Below are 18,700 nucleotides of genomic sequence, written 5' to 3' on the forward strand. Positions count from 1 at the left end.
ATGGCACAGCGTTGGGCTACGATTGTGTATGAATATCATTTTAGAGTACTATGGGTCGACCCGCATAACACGCTTATTTTTAAGATATTTTTCTTAAATGAACTTGGTCCACCTATAATTATTGTGGACCAAGCCCAAAAGAGGATGGTTCTCCACTTTCCCCTTTCATTCACACGTGTGACTGAAAAGAGGAAAAGAAGCCCAAATTAAATTTAACCATTTTCTCGTTCTTTCATACTTTCCCTCTCCTCAATCACAAACATTTTCTCTCTCCTCATTCTCTCCATCTCCTTCTTCTCTCTCCTCATTCACAGACATCTTATCTCTCTCGAGCTTCGTCGCGACTTCTTCGTCAATTTCTCTCAATTTCAAGGTTCAATTTCTCTCTCCTCCATTAGCCATGCTGCCAAAAACTAAGGGAGTTACTTCGGTTGGAGGTAAGAGGCCTCCGTAATTCACCTACTCGCAACGAAAATACATGTTTGTTGTTCTTCTTCAATTTTTTTTTGTAATTCCTTTAAGTTTAGTTCGCTAATTTTACCTCAAGTTACACACATATTTTTTTGATGTTTCGTGTATTTTTGTGCTAATATTTTCTGCATTGGTGTTTTTTGGGATTATACTAGAGGTTTTTTTTAAGTTTTTTGCTTGATTTGAAGTTTTGTGGCTAAGAATTAGGGTTTGATTTTACTAATTTTCAAAATTAGGGTTTGATTTTACTAATTTTCAAAATTAGGGTTTCTATGCATTTTGGGTTATTTTTTGCGATGTATAGGTTTGATAAGATGCTAGTCGTCAACCTTCACAATTTAAATGTCACTATGCGACCATTTTAAGTCTTCGTATGTAGAATTGAGGAAATTGTAATTGTTATAATTGTATAGGGTACTATTCCATCTTTAACGGACACTATATGTAGCAGAGTGATGTTTTGGACTATTTATTATGCATCAATAGTTGGTTTTGTTAAGATGTTAATTATTGATACTTAATTGACAGTATATGCTATCTTTGGTTTTGTTAAAAAATCCCACATTAATTTGCTTTTATGTAAAATTATGTGAAGCAACTAGGTATTCATGTGTGCATGGTGTCATATCATCGCAAGCATAGAGCTTACTGATCTGATTGGCAATAACAGTGGGTGAGTGAGTCATTGCGATGTCTAGCTGGTGCAGCTACAGTTTGGCCGGTAAGTAAGTCTGTGCATGACTGCTATCTTTGGAGTATATTTGGGCTTGTGTAGTTGTTGTGTCTGTGTGGAAGTGTTGCTATAGGCTACTTTAGGTAGAATATGACAACTATGATTCAAAAAAAGGCTACTATATCAGAAAACAAGGTTAGTGTTTTGCTGGATTGAAGTTAAGGTTATGAATTTAAAACATGTTCCGTATTTGATAAGAATGGTTCGTTATATTGAGATATAGTGATTCTTTTTAGCCAAAGTGATTCTATAAAGGTCACTATACTTGGAAAATTGTGTTTAATTATTTATTTACAGGTCACTATGTGTTAAAATAGAGAAACTGTATATGTTTTTGGGAGTTGAGTTAGTTGTTAAAGAAATGCATTTCTAAAAAGGTCACAGTATTTGGAAAATTGTGTTAATTATTTATTTACGGGTTACTATGTGTTAAAAAAGGGTAACTGTATATGTTTTTGGGAATTGAGTTAGTTGTTAAAGGAAATGCATTTCTAAAAAGGTCACTATGCGCTAAAAAGGGTCACTACATATGCTTTTGGAATTGGGTTAGTTGTTAAAGGAAAAATTCATTTCTAAAAAGGTCACTATGTGCTAAAAAGGGTCACTATATATGTTTCTGGGGTTTGAGTTAGGTGTTAAAGAAAATGCATTTCTAATTGTAAAGCCTATTAGCTCAATTGGTAGAGCAATGTTCTTTTGCATATGATGTAGGTTCGAATCCTACATAGGCTATTCCAACATATTTTATTGTCTATATTTTAAATAAGGTAACTATATGTTAGAAAGGGTCCCTACATATTTTAATTAGGGTCACTATTTATTAGATTCAGTAATTTTAAAAGAATGTGCAATTAATTAACAAGGGTCAAAGTGTTTGACATTCGTTTGATGAGCACAGATGTTAATGTCATCATCTTGACCTGTGAGAAAACATGTAGCAGGGGAGGAATTCTCCAGGAATGGTAATGGAGCAGCAAATATGGTAAAATAAACTGTATAATCATGTGATTTTCTCTGATAAAATGCTCATTGAGGATGACTCTGGCAAAGATACCACCTATAGAAAGACTAGCAGTCTGCTTTGTTCCGAAGAAAATCAAGGGACAAACTAAAAAATGCAATTCCTCAAAACATGTCAGTAAAACTCGAAAGTAATTTGGTCAATATGAGGAAGTTACCCCTGATTGATAACTTGATATAGCAAAGGAGAATGGAAGCTCCTGAGATATAACCTATTTTCTCCTAAAAAATCTACTACTATTTTTAACAGGATTACCACCTAATAGACACATAATTAGCTACTTGCCCCTACACTCATGTTCACCCTATGACCTATGTCCAAGTTTACATCACAGGATCAGCTACGCCAAATACACCCAAACAATTCCTGAAATTAAACTCGAAATGACCACAAAGAATAAACCCAATCACAATGCATATACACTGATCTTATCGGAGCTTTTTACAAAAATACAAGCAATAGCCTATGTAGGATTCGAACCTACATCCTTTGTGCAATATAAATACACAATGCTCGTCCAATTGAGCTAATAGGCTTATAGAAGATCCCTAGGTCTACGTAGTGTACACCATATACAAAGAAAAGAGGTACTATATCACAACCCATGCCAGAATCCGGCTTCTGGCCTGAGCCTCTGTGCCTGCAAACTGAAAGCATAGCCACAAATGATACATCATCTGGATTAATTCCTCGGTGCTCCATTTCCTTAAACCTTTCCAGGGCCTGAAAAACAAAGCCCTGATGCCCAACTGCCCAAGAGCAGAAATTAAAGTGGTCCATGTAAAGCTACAAAGCTGCTCTGACTTTTAGAAGTGATAGCTACAATCAAGTTGTTCCATGAAACCACATTTCTATCACATATTTCATCAAAACGTTGAGCAGAAACTAACATATTGCACTACCCATAGAAGTCAAGCAAAGCACTACCCACAAAAACATCAATTTCCATCGAGTTTTTTGTAACCTTTGAATGAATATACTCTCCAAACAGTTGTAGCTTCAGATTGGCAGAACGATTAATGAAATTAAACAATAGGCATAAATAATTAAAAGATCAAACTCCAATTGCTCAATATCATCTAATTGCTATATAGTGTTTTTGTTTACAAGTATAGTTACCTTTATTTGTTGCATAGTGCATAAAAAATTGAACGAAAAGTAAACCAAACACAAACATGCCCAAAAGAATCAAATATCACCACATCTAGCAAAATTAGTTAAATTCATCAAAAATTAAGTAAAATACCACCATAATCGGCAAAAGATCAATCTCAAACTATTCATATAATTGATTTTAGCGAAATGAATTAAAAAAAACCCAAATTAAAATTAACCGAGGAAGCCTGTAATTGAAGAACAAACAATGAAATCGAATGAACCACAAGCGAAAAAGAGGGAAGATATCATACCTGGATATCGAAATATAGGAAATTAGGGTTTCAGATCGAAGACGATTTATGATAAATCTACCATGAATTTGTGATATCTTGAATGTCGTTCGTTATGTTTTAAAATTCTTTGCAAGCACTAAGCTAGGTACATCCTTAGATTTGATGAGTTCGAATCAAGATTTCGATCGGATTTTCTTCATTGAACTTGGTTAGAAATTTTTGTTCATTAAGGAGATACAGAGAGCCGGAGAATGGCGAGAGAGGGGAAAAGTGAGGAGAGAGATTGAGAAAGCGTGAGACTGTGAGAGGCAACCGTAAGCTGGGTAAGGATACTGGGCACGTGTGACATTTGGGTCCACACTAATATTAGTGTGGACCAAGTCCACACAAGAATTTTTCATTTTTAAGCAACTAACAGAAAAATCTTAAATTAGATAGAAGACCATTGGAGGAAGTATAAGTCACAAGTGACTTGTGTTCATATGGACACAAGTGGGATTAAAATAAGGAAAAATTACTTTAAATAATCCAACTTTTTGACGATTTTCCGTTGATAATCCAACATTTGGATTATTATTTAATAATCTAACCTTTGCACCCCCATTAACTTTTATTGCACCCAACCAGTCACCAACCTGATACATCAGGTCACCTATACACGTGTCATGCAACCATTCGTTGTAATTTATTTATATTTAAAAATATTTTTTTTCTTTTCTAATTGTTTGGTTGACTTTTTTTAATTAAAAAAGAAAAGAAAAACTAATGTTTAAAAAAACAAAACAATTTTGCTGCAACATCAAAATGAAGACATCATCTTCAACATTTATGCAAAGAACATGATCAATCAACCGTTCAACACCATTAACCATGTCCAACACAAGTCTAACAACAACGATACGTCGATACCCCTTTCTTTCTCCTCCCCTCAAACACAACCTCCTTTTTCTCCTCCCCTCCAACACACCTCTGCAATTGCACGCACCACCGCCGCACCTCCCGGCTCCAGTGCTCCACCACCAGTCCACCACCATCTTCAGCCACCACTTACACCCAGAACACCTCAAGCCCCAGTTTGATTATTTTAGATAATAAAATCTTTAATTTCATATGCTGAATTGTTAAATAAGTTTAATTTGCTTGAAGTTAAAACACCGCCTACTCGAATTCGTACATAATTCCAACAAAAAATTTCAAGTTTTTTCCAGTATCGACATTTTAAAGTTTCTGGTGTGACGTGTGGGCACGACTTTTCGACGGATCCTGGACTCCTGGTTTCGCAAGTTGTTCCGCGGGTCGGCGGGTAGGTTTGCTAGAGAGTATGAATCGTGGTGGCGCAAGTTATGGATTCCGAGTGTGACCCCGTGAATGGGGTTTGAGTGCGAATGATGGTCAGAGATGAAGACGAAGATGGGGAAAGAGAGGGTTTCGAGGGTGGGGTTGCTATTGGGATTAGGCTTGCTGGTAGGATCGGGGAAAGGGATAGAAGAGACGACATCACATGGCTAGGATGGAGGAGAGCTTAGAGAAGGTTATGGAGGAAGAAGGGAGGAGGAACGAGGTCGGAATTAAAAGTTGACCTTTTTAATCGGTTACCGGTCGTTTGGGTTCAATAAAAGTTAATGGGGTGTAAAAGTTAGATTATTAGATAATAATTCAAAGATTGGATTATTAACGGAAAATCGTCAAAAGTTTGGATTATTTAAAGTAATTTTTCCTTAAAATAATATAAAATGAAAAATAAAAAAAGGAAAAGTAAATATCTGATAACGGAGTTTGTCAGGGGAAAAGGGGGGAAAGAAAAAGGGGGAAAAGAAAATGGTGGAAACAAATTGAAGAGAGAGAAACCCCTTCTTCTTCCTTAATATTTCCGAAAAACATTCTGATTTTCTTATCTTCTCACAATTTCTGCAGAAAATCCATTATTCAAGGTAAGCTCTCATCCCTATTAATTTTTTTTGTTTTTACAATTTTAGTTAGGTGTTAACAATTAGGGCAAACAAAAATTGGAATCATAATTGTTGAAATTGGGATGAGAATTGTGAATATTCGTAATTTATTGTTATTGATTATTGAAATTAGAATCATAATTTATGCTTACACATGGCCATTTGCGTATTTACGCTTATTAATTGTTGAAATTCGAATGATATTTTTTACGAATACGTAGCGTTAATTTCATTGTTTTGCAAATAAGTTGTTGAAAATGGTGGAAATTGGATTTTTTTTATTGAAATTTATGGTTTAGATTTTTGTATATTGGATATGTTACTTTCCATTTATTAGAGAAAAGAAATCAGGAAGAGAATCCACCATATCACAGATAGTTGTCAAACTCGACTCTGCTCTGCTTTGCTTATGTATTGGTACTGAAATTATATGTATCGATAATATATAATCTTGTATAGGTATTGAATAAATGGGAAAAACATGGACTTGATTTTGCAAAATATTGTTATTGGTTGCTTTGCTTATGTATTTTGGTACTTAAATGTTATGTATCAATATCATATAATGTTGTATTTGGTATTGAATAAATACAAAAAACATGAACTTGATTTTGTAAAATATTGCTAATGGTTGTTCTGCTTATGGTTGGTGCTTAAATGTTATGTATCTATATAATGTTGTATTGGTATTGAATAAAGGCGAAAATGATTTTGTAAGTTGTTGCTAATGGTTGTTTTTCTTATGTGTTGGTACTGAAATGTTATGTATTAGTACTGTATAATGTTGTATTGGTATTAATATATGCGAAAAACATGGACTTGATTTTGTAAAATGTTGCTAATGGTTGTTTTTCTTATGTGCTGGTACTGAAATGTTATGTAGTAGTACTATATAATGTTGTATTGGTATTAACATATGCGAAAAACATGGACTTGATTTTGAAAAATGTTGCTAATGATTGCTTTTGTTATGTGTTGGTACTGAAATGTTATGTATCAGTACTATATAATGTTGTATTGGTATTGAATAATGAATATATGCGAAAAACATGAACTTGATTTTGTAAAATATTGCTAATGATTGTTTTACAACATTATGCAAGAGATAAGGAGTAATTATCTTCTAAGGATGAGAAATACGGAAGAGAATGATGGTTCCTTCTACTCCCTGGATGTCCATGATGACACCTCCACAAGAAATTTCGGAGTGAGACATGTTGGTGTTTGGGACGTTTATATTATTATCACGGTGTATGGTTGGATTCATTGTTTTGTGAGGAACTTATGTTGTATTTTACTTTTGTATTCTCCCATTTGGGGCATTTTATATTGTATTTCTATTAAGTATTATGACGTGTTCTCGCTTTTGGATTCTACCTTTTATGGACTAATGAGTTCAAATAACTATAGGAGTAATCACATTGTGTTGTCAATTACCTCATGAATGTGACATTTATCCATAGAAGTTCAAAAACCTCAGAATATGACTCTTAACTCATTCAAGTTGGAATACTATATTGTATTGATACTTATTTTAAAGGAAATAATGCATTTACAGGTCAAAAAGGGGCTCATTAACACTCAATTAGTACACTTGGCAATCATAACTGTACCAAACTGTGTTGTATTGGTACATATTTTTAAGGGTTTGTCATAGTTTTAAATAAATATTTGTGATATTAAATCCGTGACATTAGAAAAGGTTAATATTTGTATAAGAATATAATAATGAAAAACATTAATAATTAGAAGTCATAACCATTCGATCTAGTTTTAAGGGCTTATCATAGTTTGAAATAAATATTGGTGATGTTAAATATGTGATTTTAGAAAAGGTTAACATTTATATAATAATAAAAATAATTAAAAAAACGTTAATAATTAGAAGTCATACATGTTCTTCTAGTTCTATTTGAAGTTACACGTCAACTATTAATATTTTTGTATCTCATATTCTCATGTGTACATTATATGATAATAACCATAGATTACATTTAATTTACTTGTTACACTTAAAAATTATAAAATTTTATAACCATAGGTTGCATTTAAGTTACTTGTTAGTATCTGGTTCAATCCCATATGTGTTTTATAAAATGATTCACTTCATATACTTCGTGCTAGATAAGTATTACTATTAATCGCACTCATATATTTCTAATACTTCATACAACTTTACCTCTCAATGTGATTTTGACCAATTGGCCATTGAACACTATATTTTATTATACTTATTTTTTGAATTTCATTCTATATTGTATTATACTATATTGAACACTATATTGTATTATACTTATTTTACAGTGTGGAACCCTTTGGTACGAGAAATGTACCCTCCTTTGTTGTATTTGCATTCATTTTTATGAAATGACCACTTCATATACTTCGTATTAGATAAATATTACGATTAATCGCAATAATATGTCCTTTAATTATGTGATTTGACCCATTGGCCATTAAAGTTAGATCACAAAATAGGGATAAACTTACAATTGTTAATGGAGATGAGTTGAGAGGAGAAGCACTGTGGGAGTTGAGAGGTCTGGTCGACAATGGCAAGGACTCGAGGAGGAGAGAGAAATTGCAAGGGCGAAGCTTCAAGAACAGGGAAGACCACTTGCCTTTTAATTTTCAGAAGATTTTTTTTTACATTTTGAAAACACTCCAACTGCAATCCCGTTACGGAGTCCAAATCAGCTTGTGGGGTTCAGTTATAAAAGCATATGAAATTACGTTTTTAGCCCCGCTTGTGTCCATATTGGACACAAGCCACTTGTGGTTTAGACAGACCCAATATGAGGTTTGATGCAGGCCTACAACGTGCATAACCCTCGTTTATGGAAGATATCCACGAGACCAATACAACACAATTCTCCCTTTACCGTTCTAGGCACTAGACCTGGTTATCGGGCGGGTCGGGTCAGGGTCGGGGCGGGTCAAAAGAGGGTCGGGTATTAAAAGGGTCATTTTTAGCGGGTTGATAATGGACGGGTCAAAAGCGGGTTGCGGGTCAATAGCGGGTCATTAGTGGGCGGGTCAATAAACGAGCAATGAAAAATGAAAAACAAAAGAGCCATTTGCAAGTACAAGTGAATACGAAGCTATACACGTAATTTTTTGTATCATTACTATTTTAATTTTCAAAATAATTGTAGTATAAGTTTGACCCTATAATGACCCTGTCCAATAAAGGCCCTGTCCAATAAGAGCCCTGACCAATAAAAGCCCTATTAACTTGACCCTAACCCTATATCCATTGGACTACCCTGTCCAATAACCAGGTCTACTAGGCACGAACCCGATGGCCGATGCCTTGGGCAGTACATGGTCCGACGAGTGACCTGACTCAATATAGAAGAAGGTCGTCGAGAGAACACTAGAATAGTTGACTGGCTCTCACTTCTAAACGTAAATATCAACAAAAGGACTGCACCCCTCCTAGAATGGGTCTTCGATCTCCTTATAAAATACTACATCCGTTTTTTATTAGATGACACAATATAATTTTGATACTATTCACACACTCCTATTCACACAAACATTTTTTACTTTATTTTGTGATTTATATTTGAAAAAAATAGTCATGTGAAATATTATTAGATTCGTATCATTGAATATCTTTCATATCAACTTTTTACCAATTTTTTCTTATCCATAATTGAAGATATTAAATTTTAAAATCATGTATCGACAAACGTGCCTCAAAAATTATGTCTCTAGAGAAAAACAGAGAAAGTATTTCCTCCGATTCTTTTTAGTTGCAACACTTTGTTTTTCACGCTTGCTAATGCATATCTTGAACAATTAAAGCGGCCGGCTAGAAAGTGCAATCAATACCTCGAAAAATGGACAAATTCCTTTTCTTAGGAGCGCATATCTTGAACAATTAATATACGCCCTCCGTCCCAGATTAGTTGTTACACTTTTCTTTTTCATCTGTCCCAATTTAGTTGTTACACTTCTAAATTAGGAATGACCTCAAAATTATTATATTGTCTCTCTCTTTCCGCTAAATTTTTTTTGTCCCACTCTCTCATTCAATTAAAAAAATACTCCACTACCACTCCACTACCTCTCATCACATCTGTTTTTTCAATAAAAATAATAATTGATAACCAAACAACCATTTATCACCTAAAACTTTGTGCAAAGGTAAATGTAACAACTAATTTGGGACGGATGGAGTATTTTGTTACCGATAAAGTAAAAATTATATTAAAATAAAATTATCAAAATATACAATTAAGACAGATTTAACAAGATTTCACATAAATATGTTTTACTTAGAGTATAGATTATCAAAAATTAAACAAAATATATTATGTGAATAGTACAAATTACAAAGTGTTGCAACTACTTTAAAACAGAGAAAGTATGTAGAAATTAAATGGTTATGAACCTTGTGATCAAAACATAAGTGACTTTTATGTGTAGGACTGTAGGTACGTATTAGTGTATTACTAGTACCGCTCAAAGTCGATCTTTGTTCATCACAATTCATCCTTAGCTACTAGCTACTCCCTCCGTCCTAAAATATAATGCCTATTTTTCATATCAGGTGTTCAAAATATTGTGTCCACTTGTAAAATTTCCTATTTAATCCATTGATTTTTTTTCAATATATATACCTTTATCAAATAATTTAATTTATCCTAATTATCATACTTTTACCTACAAATATAGTCTCATATTTGATGTTTGTACCTCGAAAATATATAGTAGTATGATCCTATAATTATTGTTTCTATCCCATGAAAATATAGTCCATAATTTATTATCTTTCATCTTTTTATTTAAAAAATAAAATACATTGTGCACTTTTCTAGTATATTAATAATTACTTAGTATATTATTTCTCTAGTTTCTTAATTTCCGTAAAAATTGTCAAACGGGAATTACATTTACATTATGAGGACTAGATCACAATTCATCCATACGGAGGTAATAATCTGTAACTTTGCGGTATTTATTAGCTGTATATGTCCCCCCAATTGGTTTTCCTCTCATGCATCTACTTGGTAAATGTTTGTAATTTTGTACATACCTAGTATTAGGCACTCATGAATCATTAATTGACATTACAACCAAAGATTAAAGATTGCTAATAGTTGATAAATTTTCCAATCCATAGGTTATCCTTGCAGAAACTGAACACCAAATAGAATACAAAACCTACATTCGTCTTACACAACTGAAACCCATAAACACACTCTTAAAATGGGAAGTTCAACTAAACAAACAAAAGAAAACCACATCTGGAGAAGTACAAACCCTGTGCTAATGCAATATATGCAATGCACATGGATTATTCAACAACACAAGCCTTCATCTCCTGTACATGATTTCACACCCAAAGGTAGACAACGGCGACTTAGAACTTTGGTGACTAACTAATGGTGCCCAGACCCCGGCAATTTGTCCTTTATCTTATCCATTATACCTTTCTTCTCGTGCTCGTCCTCGTGATGCTCAACTCTGGTAGTAGTGGTCATCCTTATGGTGGTGCTATCAATATGTTCTACATCATGATCCTTGTCCTTGTTCTTCCCTCCCATCATTAATTTCTCTTTTATTTTCTCTCCAATTCCTTTCTTCTTCCTTCTCCCACCTTCGGAATCATGTCCTTCGCCCTCCGACTATAACAAAATCAAATTAAGAACGTTAATTACTTCAAAAAAAATAAATTAAATTAAAACAGGAATAATTATGTAGCATAAGATCGTAAAAAAAAAGGAATATCTAATCTAATTCGTATCAGGATACTCCCTCTGTCCCTTAATACTCGACTTGTTTTGAACGGACACGTTTACTGATGCACAACTTTGACCACCGATTTTTTAACTACATATTATAAAAACTTATAAAAATATTAATATTTTGAAAATATACATTAAGATGAAACCAACAATATATTGTATACTAACATTTAATTTCATATACTAGAAATAAAATAGGGTCAAAGTGAATTATGTGAATAATGCAAAAAGTCAAAACAGATCGAGTATTAAAGGACGGAGTAAGTACAAAATAAATTTGAAAGTTTACATATGCACACGTATTTTAGCATAAGTGACTGACTCAAAGTAATTGTAGGATTATGTTACGTTATGATTATGTTACGTTATGAGTAATGTGATATTATGTCCAATTTTAGACAACACTCCCATCATTCCTAAATAATCGTAGCTTTAACATTTGAAAAGACAATTTAGCCAAGGGAAGTAACTTATTTTGGTCTTATAACCAAGACTATTAATTAAAGACAACGACCGTTCACATTTTTCTATACATATCTTTATAATTCTCGAACAATTCGAATAATGACCAGTACAAGTTCTTGTAATATTACGGAGTATGTAATTTATCAACTATTATTAATAACATTTATATTATAAAAGAAACAATTACTACTTCCGTTTTACAAAGTATCTACTGTTACCATTTAAACGAACATTAAGACAGCAGACGAAGTGAGGGTAAAAGATACTCGATCCGTCACTTAATAATCGCACTTTTTTATTTTTTTTGTCCAAAACTTCGCATTGGTCCGGTACGAGTATTAAGAGACTAAGACTTTGTTTTGTTAACCTTATTTTCACTTATTTCAGGAAAAATAAATTCAGATAAGTTCAGATAAGATAAGTTCATAAAAAAAAGGTTGACCAAGTACAAATCATAACTAAAATAAGTTTTGATAAGTATTAATAAGTTCAGATAAGTTCAGTTAAGTTAAGAAAAAGTAAGTGAAAATCAGGTGAATAGAACGCAGCTTAAAGAAGTAGTTGAATGATGTGTAGAAATGTGATTGGGTAAAAGAATATAAAGGATGTGGGCGTTAAGTGGAGCAAGTATTCCTCTGTTCTGTTCTGCAAAGGATCTCATCATTTCTTTTTACACATATGCCAATACGCTTCTTTGAAGATTAATATCTCTAAATGCGTATAAATAAAAATTATAAAAAGTTGATATTTAAAATCCTTGCATTAATACAAATCTAACAAAATCTGACTTCATTATGTTTTTTTCTTATACAACTTTTAATAAAAAAAAATGATTGTCAAAGTTGATTGATGAATAGTGCGCAAATGAGAAATGTGATTGGGTAAAAGAATATAAAGGATGTGGGCGTTAAGTGGAGCAAGTATTCCTCTGTTCTGTTCTGCAAAGGATCTCATCATTTCTTTTTACACATATGCCAATACGCTTCTTTGAAGATTAATATCTCTAAATGCGTATAAATAAAAATTATAAAAAGTTGATATTTAAAATCCTTGCATTAATACAAATCTAACAAAATCTGACTTCATTATGTTTTTTTCTTATACAACTTTTAATAAAAAAAAATGATTGTCAAAGTTGATTGATGAATAGTGCGCAAATGAGAAACGATGCATCTATCGTGATCGTGAAACGAAAGAAGTATTAATTTTCATGTCTACTAATAGTATAAAACACAATATGAATAACATTTTAAAAGGACTAAAACGAATAGCGGGACGATCAGTACCATGTAAATGGTGTGCTTTATGTTAAGTAAAAAATTATAAGTTCGTTTGGTTGACATAATTAGAGCACATGCATTCATGTGATTTCACGAAATTACTAACCGAGGTGTCGCTAGAAATGTCACCACTTCGATGGATCTCCCCTATCTCTCTCCTCGGCTGGTACTGCCCACCTTCACCACCTCCCAAAACAGCTCCTAGCGTCCCTGGGACTGGATGTCCCGGCTCATGATGACCACCATGTACCGCGCCACCAAGAGTAGTAGACTTCATCCCATGAGTAGCCATAGGGTTGTCATGCACCTCCCCACCACGATAAGTCGTCGTAGAGTGCATCCCTTGACCAGTCAACGGTTTGTCATGCATCCCAGTCCCACCACCATGAGTGGTGGTAGAGTGCATCCCTTGACCAGTCAAGGGTTTGTCATGCATCCCAGTCCCCCCACCATAAGTGGTGGTAGAGTGCATCCCGCCAGTGGTCAAGGGGTTGTCAGGTAACACACCACCACGATGAGTAGTAGACGAATGCATCCCACCAGTAGTGGCCATGGGGTTGTCATGTAACGCGCCACCGTGAGTGGTTGTAGACGAGTGCATCCCGCCACCGGTCAAGGGGTCTCCATGTTCATCAGTGACAGCAACGCCGGTGAGGTGAATAGGGTTGCCATGCTCGTCCGTCAGCTTAACTGGACGGCCATGCTCGTCTGTCAGCTCTACGGGGTTCCCATGCTCATCCCTTAAATGTGACATCTTCTCCACCAAAACAAAAAGATTAAACTTACTATTTTTTCCCTTTTCCTTTTCTTTTTAGTTCTTAGTTTTGTTCTTACTTTGGATAAATGCTGGTTGTGAAAGAGGGGAGATAGAGATATACACGAATTTTCAAAGAGCGATTGATTAGTGGAGGTTTGTGCATGGGGGTTATAGGAGAGAGTGAACACGTATGTTTGCTAGATTTTGTGTGAAGCTTCCACGTACGTTTGCAATAAAATGGTCACGTAGATAGGTGTTTTGGTGTGAGGATAACACGTGGCGCGTGTGCTATGGAGGTTTTGGGTTGGCTGGTTGCCGGAATGTTGGCTTTTTCCGACAGTAAAAAGTGTTTTCGTATTACGTTTTCAAGACATACGGATATGTCATATCTACTACCCTAATTATTTGTCCTGTCCCTAATTATTTCCCTCATTTTATTAATATTTGGTGGTGTAGAATTAAAAAAGATAGTGGTGGGTCATATTTTTAGGGGATTTTTATTCGACGCCCTAATTTGTTAAAACCGCCTTTATTTATGGGATAAAAGTACGAATCTGCCCTTTCCTCCTTTCCTCACTCACCCTTCCTCTTCCTCCTTCACTCCCCCCTCTACTCCTTCCCTCCCCTCCTTTCTTCACGACGGTATCCACCACCCACCTCGCCGGAAGCTACCACCCACCTCGCGTTTCTCCGATCGTGTCGTCGGCGCTGCAAAGAAGGCCTATTGCACCCCCTGTTTCGTGGCGGTGTTCAAAAGTTTCAAGGTTAATTTGGGGTATTAAGTCATTTGTGAGGGGTATTTGGTGAATTATTGAAATTTGATGGGCATTTGGTGAATTAAGGCAAAACTCGGGGGTATTTCATGAAATATCCGTATTAAATATGTTACTACATTTTGTAGGTAAAAGTAGAATAACTGGATAATTAAGTTGTTTGATAAGGATATATTGGGGGAAAAAATCAAGTGATTAAATAGGAAATTGTAATTAGAAAGCACATTAAGAACCCAATATGGAAAACATACACTATAATTTAAAACGGAAAGAGTATATTACAGAGTATTACATATGAAATCGTTCATTGGCAAACGTGCCTAAATAAGTGTGTCATTTAAAAGAGAACGGATGAAGTAGATTTTGAAATATAAGTGGATTAAAAAATTGCCGGTTATTGTACTTAGGTCCAATTATTGTTGGTTCTTGTACTAGGTTGATCTTAGTTCTTAGGTCCAGTTGTTATTGTTGGTTCTTGTACTTAACTCCCAATGATAGACAAAGTTTTGCTAATCTCAAGCCACCAAAGTACGGAGTACTTCGTACCCGTTAGTCCTCTTTAAATACGCACTCTTTAAATGGAGTCGTGCATATTGTTTTGTTGATTCTGTACCTCTCACTTCACACACTCACACAACTACACTTCCTCCTACAACTACACTTCCTCCTGCTCCGATGATGGTTCGTTGGTATCCCTTTCCATTGGATACCTTCAAATTTAACTTTGATGGTTCTTGTAAATCTTCTTCAGCAGCAACATGAATCATTATCAGAGACAACATTGGTCAACCTATTACAGCCTGTTTGGGCTCCCAATTGATTCTCAATTGGGCCACTAAGTCCAAAGCCCAATGGCTCTAAACAAACAGCATCAAACCTACCAATGGCTAGTCAGCCATCCATCAAGGCCCAAGGCCCAAAAGCAATAAATGACCTATGGGCATTTATTATGCAAACACTATAAATAGGCCGCCAAGGCTCACACCTCAAGGTACGTCCAATTTATCGCCTTAAGACTACTCTTCTAGAGAACTTCTCTCTAGAATCCGAGCATCGTTCTTACTTAGGCATCGGAGGGGCTTTCCTCGGAAACACCCCCGAGGCTAGTGACTTTGCTCTTGTGCAGGTGAATTCGGACTCTACTCATTCAAACAGTCAAGATCTTCAACACATACGAAAGGGCCTTCATTCGAAGCCCATTGTTTCCATATTTACAACACCGGAACAATTTGGCGCCGTCTGTGGGGACAAACACTTCAAAGCCTTTGAAAGACATCAATCACCTCTTTCCGCGAAAATGGTGAATGATGTTGTTAACAACAATGACGACGATATGATGGTGCGGTCAGATTCAGAATCTGACCAAGAGGAGCACCCTCAATCGATGGCGAGGTCACAGCCAAGCAGAGCTACGACCGCCACAAATGCAGGACCTCCGATTCCAACTAGGGAAGAGCTCACTGCGGCCATGACCATCATGCAAAACTTCCTCTTCAATGAGAAGCAGCAAGGACTGGCAAATGACCGCAGAGAAGAGAGGAGGACCAGGCGAAGGCTGAACGAGCCGCCCAGTGCGGAAGTGTCCAGACCCGAACGAGAACTCCTTCCCTTGACAGGTACACACTTGACGTCGAGGTGGATGGAAAGCACGTGGGACACCCAAAAAAGGGCACAACAGCAACCAGATTGGTTTGCGAGACCATCGCCTACTCCAACATCTCTCCAAAGCGAATCGACTACTCGTAACACTCGGGTCCGAAGCTCGGTGCTCAGCAGGTTGAGGCCCTCGGTCCACTCAAGGTTAAGACCCTCGATCCATACGAGACTCGGGGTGGGCGAGCCAAGCAGATCTGGCGAACGACCCGAGGTCAGTAGCCGAGAGAGAAGAAGAGACAGGAGGCATGATCGAACCCCTAGCCCCCATCGTACGCCCGAACGTTCTAATCACAGAACCTCGGCAAACGAAGGCATCAGGGCTAGACTCGGGAAAAGAATCATGACTCCCACGTCATCCCCTTTCTCGGACGAGCTGATCATGGAAGAAATACCGAAGGTAAGACTGCCAGCGCACCTAACCTACAGCGGAATCACAGATCCGAGGGATCATGTCATCTCCTACGAGCAGCAAATGTTCTTGAGTCCCTACTCCGAAGCATGTTGGTGTAAATATTTCCCAACCACGCTAACCGGAGTGGCGGGAGAGTGGTTTAGATCGCTGCCGAAGGGATCGATCAAGAGCTGGAAAAAGCTGAAAAAGAGATTCTGCACACAGTTCGTGAGCAACAATCGCCCCGAGCGAACCACAGCAGAACTGACCTCAATCCAACAAGAAAGAGACGAAAGTCTGAGAGAATTCATGGCCAGATTCATGAAGGAATCAACAAACATACCAAACTTGCAGCCAGACGTGGCCATCTTCGCCTTGAAGCACGCGCTCCAGGAAGGGAAGTTCCGTGACGAACTCTCAATGAAGAACCCCTCCAGAATAGCTGACGTGCTCCAAATGGCTGATGCGTTCATCAGAACCGAAGAGTTCAACAAGGCCGCTGCAAGACTGAAAGGATCGTCGGATCCGAGAGACACAAAGAATACCCAGAGCAAGCCCGAGGGCGGCTCAAGGAAGGGGAAGGAGAAAGTAGGAGCTAGAGAGATGAGCCCGAAGAAAGACGGGAGAAGGGGTGAACTTCAACCCAAATACACTAACTACACTCCACTAGCTCTGCCCCGAAAAGAGATCTTCAGCCTCAACGGAAACGATGAAAAGTGGAAACTACCGGGGAAGCTCAAGTCCAACCCAGCTCGGAGAAACAAGAACAAGTGGTGTGAGTTTCATGATGACTTCGGTCACCACACCGAAGAATGCAACTCGCTGAAAGACAACATTGAGGACCTCGTTCGCCGAGGCTACCTGAAACAGTACTTGTTAGACCGAAGGGAGGAAAAAGAAAAGGCCGCAAGTGGCAAACAACACGAGCAACCCCAGAAAAGGGTCTACGAAGCAACGGGGCACAAGAAGAATGACATCCTAGTGGTGTTCGGGGGACAGAAGCCTGGCCAGGCCAGCAAAAAACACCTAAGAGCTGAGCCCTCTCCCATAGGGTCAACTTCAGCGCGGTGGGAGACAACCAGCCACACCCCCCGAACATGACCTTCACTGCTGATGATTGCTTCGGAGTCCAGTACAAACATGACGATCCTCTGGTCATTTCCATGGACCTCAATAACCACAACGTACATCGAGTGTTAGTCGACGGAGGAAGTGCCGTCAATATCATCTTCAGAAACTGCTTCGAGCAGCTGATCCTCGAAGAGCCAGAGGAAGCACTGACGAAAGTCAGTTATCCTCTGATCGGATTCAACGGATCCGCAGCTATCCCTCGAGGAAAGATCACCCTGCCAGTCACAGTGGGTGAAGGCCAGGCAGCAAAAACCCTTCGGGACGAATTTTTGGTGATGGACTGCGACTCCGTATACAACGTAATCATGGGGAGAACCATGATTCACAAGATGCAAGCAGTCCCCTCCACATACCACCAGCTGATGATATACGTCTCGGATGCAGGATTCGCCGAACGAATCAGAGGTGATCAAGAAGTGGCGAGAAGAACCTGCCACACTGCTGTCCGAAAGCCCAAACTAGGGGACGGCCCCGAGGAAGAAAAAGGAGCTACGGGAGAGGAAAGCGAGGCAAAAAGGAGAAGAGCAAGCACGAGCAACTTGTCTCCCGCAGAAGTTGATGCCCGCCCCGAAACCCTATCTCCCGAACCAGATCAAGAAATGGAGGATATCTTCCTCGAAGAGGATTCAGACAGGAGCGTCCGAATAGGCAAGGGCCTAAGCTCGGGGCTCCGAATCGATTTGATCCGATTACTCAGGGATCACAAAGACATCTTTGCATGGTCAGCAGCAGATATGCCAGGGATAAATCCGAAGCTGATTTGTCACAAGCTGGACGTCAACGTTGAAGCTCGGCCAGTCAAGCAAAAAAAGAGGAACTACTCCTCGGAGAAAAACAAAGCCATCGCCGAGGAGGTGAAAAAGTTGCAGGAGGCCGGATTCATTGAACCATGCATGTATCCGAAATGGCTGGCCAACGTGGTGATG

General features: G+C 37.4%; 1 protein-coding gene and 1 long non-coding RNA gene across 2 annotated transcripts; one reads left to right on the forward strand and one right to left on the reverse strand.

Annotated features, from left to right (window-relative positions):
• The first annotated feature begins 225 nt into the window (after positions 1 to 225).
• LOC110792575 (uncharacterized) lies at positions 226 to 6,915 on the forward strand. The gene is made up of 3 exons (XR_002534458.2): positions 226 to 437; positions 1,067 to 1,192; positions 6,669 to 6,915. It is a non-coding gene; the product is annotated as an uncharacterized lncRNA (long non-coding RNA).
• A 3,782-nt stretch (positions 6,916 to 10,697) lies between these two features.
• Positions 10,698 to 14,012, reverse strand: LOC110792573 (embryogenic cell protein 40-like). The gene is made up of 2 exons (XM_021997403.2): positions 13,173 to 14,012; positions 10,698 to 11,201 (listed from the first exon to the last, which is right to left on the reverse strand). Exons 1-2 carry the CDS (start codon positions 13,818 to 13,820, stop codon positions 10,956 to 10,958), a joined length of 894 nt encoding a protein of 297 aa, XP_021853095.2. The 5' UTR covers positions 13,821 to 14,012; the 3' UTR covers positions 10,698 to 10,955.
• Positions 14,013 to 18,700: the final 4,688 nt, after the last annotated feature.

Source organism: Spinacia oleracea, chromosome 4 (assembly GCF_020520425.1).
Source record: "Spinacia oleracea cultivar Varoflay chromosome 4, BTI_SOV_V1, whole genome shotgun sequence".
In the NCBI taxonomy this organism is placed as follows: Eukaryota; Viridiplantae; Streptophyta; class Magnoliopsida; order Caryophyllales; family Amaranthaceae; genus Spinacia; species Spinacia oleracea.

Bases quoted from the DNA above. Each gene is read 5' to 3' on its own strand.
- LOC110792573 (XM_021997403.2), bottom strand. From the start codon at position 13,820: ATGTCACATTTAAGGGATGAGCATGGGAACCCCGTAGAGCTGACAGAC. The intron at 11,202-13,172 runs GTTAGTAATTTC...ATTTTGTTATAG, and splicing joins ACATTTCTAGCGACACCTCG to TCGGAGGGCGAAGGACATGA.